The sequence below is a fragment of the Lotus japonicus genome, chromosome 1, assembly GCF_012489685.1.
Source record: "Lotus japonicus ecotype B-129 chromosome 1, LjGifu_v1.2".
In the NCBI taxonomy this organism is placed as follows: domain Eukaryota; kingdom Viridiplantae; phylum Streptophyta; class Magnoliopsida; order Fabales; family Fabaceae; genus Lotus; species Lotus japonicus.
In genome coordinates this window covers 562732-574768 of record NC_080041.1, presented here as the reverse complement: position 1 = coordinate 574768, position 12037 = coordinate 562732, and the positions used below count along the sequence as shown (strand labels likewise).

Genomic DNA, 12037 nt, shown 5'->3' with positions numbered 1-12037 from the left:
TCTAGTAACTAATTCCTTTGCTTCATGGGAGGGCTTGGTATAATATTTTTAAATTATTCTTCCTTTTTTCTTCTTCATGATTGTATTTTACAAAACAAATATGCTGTTAAAATTTCATTTTAATATACTCCTCACAACTCTATTCAACCATCATCAAAAAATAGAAATAGAAATTCAACACCTTTGTACTATAAGGAGATTAAAGCTAATATTCCTCATTTTTAGAGTATATCTTTTACCGTGTTTCTAGAGATGTTAATATTGCTCATTGCTTACCTAAGTTTTATTTGTCTCATGAGAATAAAGTTTGACTTGATACCATTCAATAAGGTTGCTTAAAGGCTAATGATTAAATTTATTTGTGTCACTTTAGTTAAATCTTATTAAATTTATTTTCATTTTTATTTGTATCATTTTAATAAAATTCTATTATTGTCTTTTATATTTATAAAAACACTAAACCCTGATTTTTTTAAATAAAAATAATTTTAAAAATAATCACTTTTTAATTTTGAATATTAAATTCAAAAATATATTTTGTTAATTTAGAAAAATAGAAACTTGCTTTATTAAATTAAATATAAAGTTATTTGTTCTATTCTACTTCATTTAATAAGAATATGACGTTCAAAAAAAAAGAATATGAAAAAAAAATTAAAAACTAATATTATACTTTTGAGATGACAAATAATTTGAACTAAATTAAAATAATTAAATAGTAATTATTTTAATATTAATATCATATATATATTTTTGTGTAAATAAAGTAAAAAGAAAAAGTAATGTTAATCATCAAAAAAGATTATAAAAGTATGTCATTTTATAAGTTAAAGATCTTATTAGCTAGGCGTGCCAAACGTGCCAAATATAGTTCTTATTAACTAATTCATATTTTTATTATAAAAAAATAATATTTTATAAACTAACCTAATTTTTAATTAAAAAGTTTTCCAAGTGCTTCATTTTATTTGTATTTACATTTTCCTCTTCATTAATTTCATGATAGAAATGTGAGGAGAAGACTTTATAAGAGATGGACCACCATTTCATCGTATCTATTTTGAGATGGATTGTATCCTCTTTTTTTAGACTCAAAAGAGACGTTCAGAGATGCTCTCATTTATCTGCTTTTGTGCGTGATTGTCTTGATTTAGTTGCTTGTTTTGATTTTGTGGATTTGTCCTTTGTTTGTAGAACTGGTGACTCTGTGGCCGATTGTTGACAATTTTTTTTTGTGATAACTTGGTTTGGATCGAGAAAATTCCTCAAGAACATGTGTCTTTAGTCTAGGATGGTGTACTGACTTGTTAGCCTATCGTTTCTGTTTAATGAATTTTAAATAGGTTTAAAAACCCATCAATTTCATCGCTACACAAAGCTACTATGTTGTGTCTATTGTGTAGAGTCCATGGAAAGTTTCTAAGATACTTGACTATTGGTCGAAGTGAACCAATCAATTATTTAAGAGTGTTTGAAGGGTAGGGAACAATGGAGACAATGGTATTTTATGCTTCAGTGTTGTGCATTTGTAGTGTGGATGCTCTTGTGGTGGCACTTGCAAAAACACTTTAACGCTCAGGTTAGAGCATAGGTGAAAAGTGGGAAGATTGTGTGAATAATGCATACCTTCTTTTTGTATGGATCTTGCCTTTTATATGGTGGAGCTTGAGGAATCCAAGGTAAGAGAGTCTGAGGTTGGACGGATTATCATGATGGATATGAGGTATTGTTGTAACACCCCATTTTTCGTTATTAGGTTATTTACTATTTTATTTTAATTATTATTATGCTATATGGTATGAATTATGTGATTTAATTAGATGATAAGGTGATTAAGTGATTTTATTAGATAATTAAGTGATTATGTGATATAGATAAATAAGGGTTTTAGGTTTTATAGTGAGTAGTTGGGAGTGGGACCCATTGTAAGACTATTTAAGGGTTAGGAGTGAATTAGAAAGAGAGAAATCAGAATTTGAGATTTGGAGGAAGCAGAGCAGAAGAAAAGAAGCGTGAAAGAGAGAAGGGGAGAAAAGATAAGAAAACCTAGAATTTGATCTTCAAGAGGTAAGGGTTTGAATTCATGTTCTTTGGATTGGTATGATAGTGAATAATGATAGAAAACCTGATTTAGGAACCCTAGGATGCAGTTTTTTCTAAACTGCGGGTGGATGGTTGAATTTAGGGTTATGAATTGTGGGTGGAAGAGAGGGGGTAGCGCGCCGCGCATGAGGCTGCAGAAATTTACGAGCTCTTGAACCCTATTTCGAGCTGTGTTAATGACCGAAATTGAAGAAGTAGTCTTCATCAAAGTTGTAGCTCTTTCTGTTATAAAACTTTTGCCTCTGGTTTCACGTCATTCCGACGTCTGTTGTAACGCCACAATTTCTCAACTAAGGAATCACATTGGAAACATATTAAAGTCTAAGGACTAATTTGCAATCCTAAAATACAAGAGTGATTTTTTCTTTAAAAACAAACTAAACATATCAACCATAGAGTTTGAAACATCATGTAGCCTTAATTAAACATCCCTTTCCCAATATATAATAATAGTGACTTACAATAACATAAGCATGGTTCCAAAATAAGTACGCACACTCAACTTGTGGCGAAAACATGGTTTTAGTAATAGAGTTTCAGAAGATGAAGAAGACTCAAAGCATAACCTACTAAGAGAAAACTAAACAACTTCTTTCACCTATACTCCGCCGCTTACTATCTCCCCTCCATCTCGTACATGGCTAAGCATCGCCGGAGGGCTCTTCACCGCCTAATAGCGTTAAGCGCCCAAACAACAAGTAGCAAACAGAAAGGGTTAACTCCATACAATTACCACGTATAAAAGAGAAAACATGTTATTCAAGTTTAATTACATAACTTGATAATTAAACTAACGACTTATATCAAGTTAAATGACAATTCATTGAACAACATAACATCAAAACCAAACATCAATATCATCGAACGTTAGTGTCCTATAATGCGACTATATGCTACTACCAATATGGATCGATCAGTATCGTCTCTCAAGACGGGACAATCACGCGGGACCACACCCACCTCATTGCCACTTAGCGCCACTATGGACGGGACAATCGCGTGGGACCACACCCACCTCATCGCCACTTTAGAACATCTTGAAAGATGGGACAATCCCGTGGGACCACACTCACCTCATTGCCACTTTATAACGCCTCGAAAGACGGGACAATCACGTGGGACCACACCCACCTCATTGCCAAGTCAGTCAACGACAATTTCCAAACCAATAATCAACTTAGAATAACCACATGTCATTCATAATTTCAATAATCAATGGCCGAAGCCCAAGAAAACGGAGACGTGTATCTCTATTGTTTAACAATGACCTTAGCCTCAGAAAACATTTGGCACAAGTCTCAGAAAACATTTCAAATAAGAAAGTATACAACATAGCAAGCATACCAATATTTCAATTAATTGTCAATCAAATTAAACACCTTCATCTCAAACGCATGCAGTGCGATAAAAGCATGCAAGACTCAAAGACACTCTATACTGAGTTACCCTTACCTTAGCCACTTTCTTTCCTAAGTTGCGACTTCGATCCAATCACATCATCGCTTCTCGTACCAGCTAGCTTTCCTTCCACTCTTTAGCTTCGACACGAACGCGTTATCATACTTCGTATCCTTAGAAAATTACTCGCTTTAAAAAAATGCTAAGCTCTAAGATTCCAGCTTCCGCTCCAAAGCTTAAGAATTTTTTTACTAAACACTACTCACTCAAATAGCTAATGCTATTGTCAATTTTGTGTGAGAATCAATTGCTTCTAAGTTTCTTTTTTGGCTAAATAGCACTTTTGGTCCCCCACGTTTCAAAAATGTGCAATCTTAATCCCCCACGTTTAAAAATAGCATAATGGTACCTCAACGTTTAGCTCCGTTAGCAGTTTTGGTCCCTCAGCTAATTTGCCGTTAGAAACTTAACGTTTTTGTTTGACATGACATTTTTTTTCTTCTGATGTGGCATTAAGACATAACATGTGAGGATCACGTGAGGCTTATCCTAACCTAATCCATTCCCAATTGCAACTTGGTTCCAAATCGCGACGGTGACGACCAAATCGAGAGGAACGAAGGCCGGCGGTCGTGAGGGAACTGCGATTGCGAGTGTGAGAAGACGGTTTCTGGGTAAGAAGGTCATCGGTGGTGAGAAGGTGGTCCGAAGGCAAAATCGAGAGGAAGGAAATGGCGACTGACAAAAAAAGTGTGTCGAAGAAGACCCCTCGAAGGCAAAAAAAGAAAACTCCGACAAAAGAGACGGTGGTCCCAGAGACGGTGGTCCCAGAGAAGATGGTCCCAGAGAAAACTCCGTTTTCAAAATTGGACTTTTGGCTCAATGGAGATTTGCCCGCAAACTATGTTTCCAGGTATATATTTTATCCTTTTCTCTATCTTGTGAGTCATGGTTGTTGAAGGATTTAAGTGCATTGATGTATACTATTTAATTGAATCCTTGTCTGCTTTGTGCTTGCATGTGGTCCACGAGATTCCCTCTTCCACTAAAGTTTACAAAGTTTATTGTATTCTATTTTGTTGTCTCTTCTGCAGGCCTACTGCTCCCCATAAGATAACCATGAGTGTGTATCATGGGGGTGAATTGACATTTGACCCAACTATGCCCTATCCAAGTGGGCTTTGCGAAGTCTGGCATCCGTATGATGTGGATCTCATTTCATCCATTGAATTGGGTAAGATTGTAAAATACTTGGGATATGCCAGGTTCAAATGTTTGTGGTATAGGCATGTTCAAAGTGATGGCTCTGTCAGCTTTAGTCCACTTTCCAATGATGAAGAGGTTAGACAATTCATTGAAGATGTTAAAGATATAGCTGAAGTTGATCTATATGTTGAACACATAGTGGAAGAGGCAGATATTGTTCCTCTAATTGCTTACAAGAGTGCTGAAGATACTCCTGGTGTTGCAAGTTGATTCTGATAGTGATGATGAGGTATTACAAGTTAATTCTGATAGAGATGATGAGGTATTGCAAGACAAAGAAACTGAGGCTGTTCAAGTGAACGAAGCTGAGTCTCAGGCAGTACAAGACAAGCTTCCTGAGGTTGTTCAAGACTTTGATGCTGAGGTAAGTCAAGAGAAGGAGACTGAGATAGTAAAGGACCCTGAGACAGTCAAGAAGGCTGAGTTAGTGCAAGACAAGGAGGTTGAGGTAATGAAATTATGAATGAAATTTTTGTCTAAGTTGAAATAAAGCTAATGTTTCTGATAGATGCTAAGTTAATATAATCTTTAACTTGTCATGAAAAATAGCTTGATCCTGTGTTAATGTTTATGATAATCCTCAGGTTCTTCAATCTGAAAGGGGAATATGTGCTGAGGTAGTGCAAGACAAAGAGGCTGAGATTGTTCAAGACAAGGAGGCTGAGGTAAGGAAATTATGAGACAATTTATGAATTAAATTATGTTTAAGTTGTTTATGTAAGTTATGTAAATTAAATTATGATGAACAGGTTGATGTTGTGGAAAAAGACAAGGGGGTAGATAAGGGAAAAAGAAAGTCCAGTCAGGTTGTTCTCAGTGATGAAGATGATAATTCTGATGCTGAATTTGATCCAGATGATGAAGACACACCCTCTGATTTTTCAATGGATGACAGTGACTATGAAGAAGATTGGGATTGGCTCTGCGTGCTTCCTAAAGAGTCTCTGTTGAATATACCTGAGGCCACTCCAAATCCAACTTTTGCAGAAGGTTCTACTGAGCCATATACACAAGCTGTGAATGAGTCAAGTAACCAGGAGCCCAGTACATATGAGGACTTTCAAGATGAGGATGGTGATTCTGAGGACTTAGAAAGTCCATCAGAAAGTGATGATGAAGGAAAAGGTTCAAGGAAATATCCTGAGTTCAAGCCTACTGCAGATGAGGAGTTTGTCCACCTTGAGTTAAGTATGACTTTCAACAACAAAGATCAGTTTACAGATACTGTCAAGGATTTTGCAATTCAAACGAAGAAGAATATGAAAATAACAAAAAATGATAAAAAGAGGGTGGTGGTTAAATGTGTTGATGAGTGTCCATTCTACATGAGAGCAAGCAAGACTCCCTCAAGGCCTATATGGCAAATTGTAAGCTTCTATAACAACCATAATTGTTGCAGGCTAGCCACTAACAGGCAGGCAACGACATTTTGGCTTGCTAAGAAATTTATGCAAATTCTGAGACACACACCAGATCTGAAAGTGAGGGGCTTGATAGAGGAGGCAAGGTTCAGGTGGGGCATTGTGATAGGGAGGTTCAAGGCTTACAGGGAAAAGGTGAAAAGTCTGGAGATGTTGCATGGTGCAAGTATGGAGCAATACAGTCATCTGAGGCAGTATGCTGCTGGATTGCTGAGAAGCAATCCTGGGTCCACAGTCATTATAAAATCAGCAGTGGGAGTACATGGGCCAGTCTTTGAGAGGATCTATGTCTGCTTTGAAGCTACTAAGACTGCATTTGCCAAGCATTGTAGACCCTTAATTGGGTTGGATGGCTGCTTCCTTAAGGGACTGTATGGTGGTCAACTTCTCACAACTGTAGGCAAAGATGGAAACAACCAAATGTTTCCAATAGCATTTGCAGTAGTGGAAGCTGAAACTAAGGATTCTTGGACTTGGTTCTTGAACATTCTTCTACATGATCTGAATATTGTTAAACCTCAAAATTGGGCATTCATCTCTGACCAGCAAAAAGTATTTGGTTCTTTACCTCTAGTCTCATTTAAATTTAGCCTTTAGTTTTATTGTGTGTTTTGTTGATTAATTTTTTTTTATTGTTAGGGATTGGTGCCTGCTATTGCTGAACTGGGTCCAGATACTGAACACAGATTGTGTGTCAGACACTTATACAGTAATTTCAGGAAGAGGTTCCCAGGAGAAGAGTTGAAGAATGCTTTATGGGCTGCTGCAAGGGCTAGCACAGAACCACAATGAAAAAATGCTATGGACAACATGAAAGAATTGAATCAAGATGCTTGGCTGGAAATGATGCATGTACCTCCTAAGATGTGGACAAGATCAGCTTATAGCACACACACACACTGTGATCTCCAGGTTAACAACATGTGTGAGGCATTTAATAGGACCATCCTGGAGCATAGAGACAAGCCTATTATTACTCTGATTGAGGGGCTCAAATTTTACCTCACCAATCGCATTGTGAAGCAGAATGATCTAATGCTTAGGTGGAGAAATAGTCAGTTGTGTCCAGTGATTCAGAAAAAGCTTGATGCAATAAAGGACTATTCAGAAGGCTGGAGACCTAACTGGAATGGTGACACTGTACATGGACTATTTGAAGTTGAGAGGGACAAGGATAAGTATGCTGTCGATGTTGCTCTCAGGTCATGCGCTTGTAGGAGATGGGACCTGACTGGGATTCCCTGTGTGCATGCTGTGGCTTGTATGTGGTATAATCACCATGTTCCAGAGAATTATGTGGACATGGCATACAGGTTAAGAACTATCAATTTTGTCTTAATTAATACTGCATTATGTTGATAAACAAAGTTAAGAACTAACAATTTGTTTGTATTTTTTTTCAGAAGGCACACATTTTTGAATACCTACTCCCACATAATCCTCCCAAACAATGGGCCCAAATTATGGCCAGAAGTGGAAGCTGCACCTCTAAATCCACCTTATGTGAGGAGGGCCCCGGGAAGGCCTAAAAAACAGAGGAACAAAGCAAATGATGAGCCTAGGAACCCTAATAGGCTGAGGAGGATTAGTTCCACTGTGAGATGTAGAAGGTGTGGAGAGCCTGGACACAACAAGAGAACCTGCAAAGGTAAAACTGCAGCTGATAGGACAATCCCAGTAGGAGGCAATCAGGTAATGAATTTAATTGTGCTTATCAATTAAATTTTGTTAAAGTTGTGAATTTACTTATGTGGATTGTATTTGATTACAGGCAAATACTCAAGTTCTTCAACCTGAACAAAGAAGGACTCAAGGTACGGGGACTAGAACTAGAGGTCAGAGGAGGAATGCTCAATCTGAACCAGGGGAATCTTCAGCTCAAGGTGCTGCAAATAACCAGCCTGCACCAACTACTGCTGCATCTTCTCAACATGCACCCACTGCTCCAGCAAATTCCCAACCTGAACACACTACTGCTCCATCTTCTCAGCCTGCACCCACTGCTCCAGCAAATTTCCAGTCTCAACAAACTGCTGCTCCATCTTCTCAGCCTCAGCACATAGCTACTGCATATTCTCAACCTGCACCTACTGCGACTACATCTCAGCCAAATGTACCAAGGAGGAGAGGAAGAAAGAGGAATGCAGAAGCAATTAGTGGCACTCAGTAGTGTTTTGGATTGTGTTTTCAGATTAGTGTTTTGGATGATCATGTAATGAACCTATTGTCCTGTGGATGGTGTTTTTATATATATGTTTTGGATGGTCATGTAATGAACCTATTGTCCTGTGGAAGGATTTATGTATCTTTCTGGTATAGACCAATTATGTAGTGTTTCTGGTTGTGTTTTTGGACCAACTTTGTTGAACAGTATATAACATTGTTGGTGGCTGACTTTGATTATATATGACAAATGTTGGTGGCAGTTTATTAGTTTGTTTTGAATTTTGGAAAATACTCATGTTGGTGGCAGTTTATTAGTTTGTTTTGCTTCTACCTTGTGGATATCATGTGCAAGTCAAGTTATTTTTTCAGGTCAAGTTATTTTTTGGATACATTTAACCACAGACTTAATTGCATAACATTGATCTTAATAGAAACATATTGGCCAAACATATTTGCTAAAATTTCATTTCTTGCATCAAATTGAAGTACATCAACTTTCTGCTTGGTTTTTTCCCATCTAACTGCAAGTACATTCACTTACAGGATACATGTTCTGCCCCCCTTACTTATCTAACCCCAAACTAGTATTTCTACTTCCTTACATAAGCTACCAACAACACAAGGATCACAATCATTGACATGAACAAAGAGGCAACTAGGATCCTCTCTTTCTTCTGCAGCTCTTCATTCTTCTTGGTTAAGACAACAATCAACTTCTTCTCCCTAGCATTACAATTGTCATCAGCATCATGCCATTGGAAGAAGTTGCATACCTTCTTACGATGCACCTGTAATTTTAAGTTAGTTATACAGATCAGGGAAGAAGATAATAGTCACTGATTCAATAACCAATTAACCATACAAACCTCAAACAGCCCACAACCATAAAACCTCCTTCCACGATTGACCCCAGTCCATGTTGTCACCAATGGACTTTGAACACCACAATCACACAGCACTACTCGTCGCCTCGTCTCAGAACTAGTCGAGTTGGATGAAATATCGCGAAAGCCAGACAACCCATGATAACCTTCATTTCTTCTTTGCGATTCAGGTACCCTGCAACTCGAATCAGCTTCAAAATCCCTGAAATTAGGAGTGGCTGAAGATCCTCCCATGGTTAGGTTTCGCGATTTTGGGATTTGGAGGAGAAGAAGAAAATTAGGGTTCGCGATTTTGGAATTTGGGGGAGAAGATGAGAATAGGGTTCGTGATTTTCAGATTTGGGGAAGAAGATAATCATGTGAGGGGCATGTGAGCTCATTAAAATCCGGTTCTCTCTCCTAGTCTTAATGCACATCAGAAAATAAATGCCATGTCAAACAAAAACGTTAAGTTTCTAACGGCAAATTAGCTGAGGGACCAAAACTGCTAACAGAGCTAAACGTTGAGGTACCATTATACTATTTTTAAACGTGGGGGATTAAGATTGCACATTTTTGAAACGTGGGGGATCAAAAGTGCTATTTAGCCTTTTTTTTTTTCCTACTATTCATGTTGTTGCTATTTATAGAAGTCCGAACACAATGCTTAAGGGTGAAGGATCAGGCAATAGCTTGAGGTGGACATGCAAGAGGTTGAACGTGGAGCACAATTAGAAGTTGAACACATGCAAGAAAGGAGGAGCTGTAAAGCTATGCCAGCAAAGTTTTACTTCAATCAACACGTACGTTTGCCTTTGTTGGAAATATTGGCAATGAAAGCTGCGCCGTCGACGAATCACTGCCTTGAAAGCAAAATTCCGGCAGACCTCTGGTGTAATCCATTGCCGGGTTTGCTCCCCAAGGTTAATACAGCTGCATATAAGACACTGTGCACTCAGAACCTACACATGCTGGAGTCTCTACAACAGTGCTCAAAATTTACAAAAGGAGGAGAATATTTGTTTCTTTTCTCTCATCCACATTCTCTCTCTATACTTAGACCCATATGTTCTACTCCCATTTTATACTCATAGAAATTGTTAGGAATCCGTTTTTACTTCTCCAACATCTGGTCTTTACCATTAAAGCATAATTCATTGTGTTTTAAGGCATTGAAACAACACAATAATGCACATTAACCACAAAAGAAAGAAACTGATTTATCTCCAACGGATTTACTTAACTCCTTTAATTTTGTTCAATAAATTTGAAACTGATATTTTAAATTGCATGCCATTATATCCTTCAGCCTTATCCTTGTCATGCTTGCCACCTTTACACCTCCAGCGTGAATTCATTCTTCAATTTTTTATTTCATTTGTTTCATAACTCACCACTTCTCTTTTCTACTACCAAGTCTTTTCGCTGCAACAATTTGGTGAAAGTATACATCTGATATATTTTATTTAAAGTCCACTAAAATTAGACGAAGAGAACTTAGTGATTAAGACATATTGAATTCTCTAAGTCTAGATTGATTTTGGTAGTGTAGGATTTAACTCGTAGAGTTAAGAGAAAAATATTAGAAAGATGAATCATTATCCTAAAAATGATTAGGGACTCTATGATATAAATTAAAATCACTTTGAGCAAGTTTAAGTGATCAAGTGTAGAAGTGTTAACACTTAAATATACATTTATATATTCGCCAAATCACAAACTTCCCTTTCTTCAATTTTGTTACTTTCTTCTTCTTCTTTTTAAGTCTCTCACGTGTGACTCTTCTCTTTTTTTTTTCTATTAACTTTCCATTTTCTTTTATTTATTTATTTAGGAAAATAGATAATAATAACATAGTCATAATTATATAGACACACAAAGCATAATAACCAAATCAACTTAAGTTTAACAACGCTTATCGCTATTAAACCGATAAATAACTAGTTAATTAAACGTTTAATTATCCGGGTCTTATATTACTACCCCCAAAAAGAAAGTTTCGCCCCCCGAAACTTAAGCCTCAACGAAGAGTTCCGGATACAGCTCATTGATTATCTCTTCTAGCTCCCAAGTAACATCGTTCGTGACTTGATTCCAAATTACATTTCACCAAAATGGACCTGCTTGTTCCTTAGCTACTTGATCATATATTCGTCGACCCTTACTGTGATTGCAAGTTGTGTGATTAATAACATGTAAGTGTGTGTTTTGTGAAATTGGAGATGATTTGAATTGTTGAGCTGGTGATGAATATGCTAAAATAATTAAGACTTGTAGATGGTCTGAGTATGCATATGTTAGTTGAGTTGTGCACAATACATTGCATAGTTGTCAAGAGGCAAAGTTTGCTAGTTCTCGTGGAGACTAGTGACTTGTCCCAAAACTGGAGTGGTTTTGAAGCCTAGAGCGAGGGCTTTATTGGTGGTTATCTGTCTGGAGTGGACGCGGTGATACCGCTAAGGATAACATCTTTGGTACCAAAGGCATTTGCACGGGTCTCACTTGAGTTATATGTGTTAGGATGTTATTGATGCTAATTAATGGTAATTGTGATATTTTCTGAGATTTAATGTTGTGGTAATTGGAGACAATAATATTTGCTTACTTGATGCTATGAATTATGGAGTATTGTCATAACTGTGAGATTGATTGATTATATTAAATTACATAATTTATTATTTGTTAGTGGAGTGTGAAGAATTTATGTGGAACATAGATATGTGGATTATATTAAATTACATAATATTATGCTTATCCATATGATATGAGTTCTCACCCTTCTGTTGGAATGATGTTCTATGCGACATCGCTCAGGTACCG

General features: G+C 37.0%; 2 protein-coding genes across 3 annotated transcripts; both read left to right on the top strand.

The window, feature by feature from the left end:
- Positions 1–1508: 1508 nt before the first annotated feature.
- On the top strand, positions 1509–6980 carry LOC130732838 (uncharacterized). Of its 2 annotated transcripts, XM_057584830.1 has the most exons (5): positions 1509–4414; positions 4596–5215; positions 5352–5432; positions 5517–6740; positions 6828–6980. In XM_057584830.1, the coding sequence occupies exons 4-5, from the start codon at positions 5652–5654 to the stop codon at positions 6978–6980; spliced, it is 1242 nt and encodes a 413-aa protein (XP_057440813.1). In that variant the 5' UTR covers positions 1509–4414; positions 4596–5215; positions 5352–5432; positions 5517–5651. The 2 variants fall into 2 exon arrangements, with proteins under 2 accessions (XP_057440813.1, XP_057440814.1); XM_057584831.1 differs by lacking the exon at positions 4596–5215 and having other exon boundaries at positions 1509–1723.
- A 9-nt stretch (positions 6981–6989) lies between these two features.
- On the top strand, positions 6990–8602 carry LOC130732839 (uncharacterized). Its single transcript, XM_057584832.1, has 3 exons — positions 6990–7501; positions 7592–7880; positions 7960–8602. Exons 1-3 carry the CDS (start codon positions 6990–6992, stop codon positions 8356–8358), a joined length of 1200 nt encoding a protein of 399 aa, XP_057440815.1. The 3' UTR covers positions 8359–8602.
- Positions 8603–12037: the final 3435 nt, after the last annotated feature.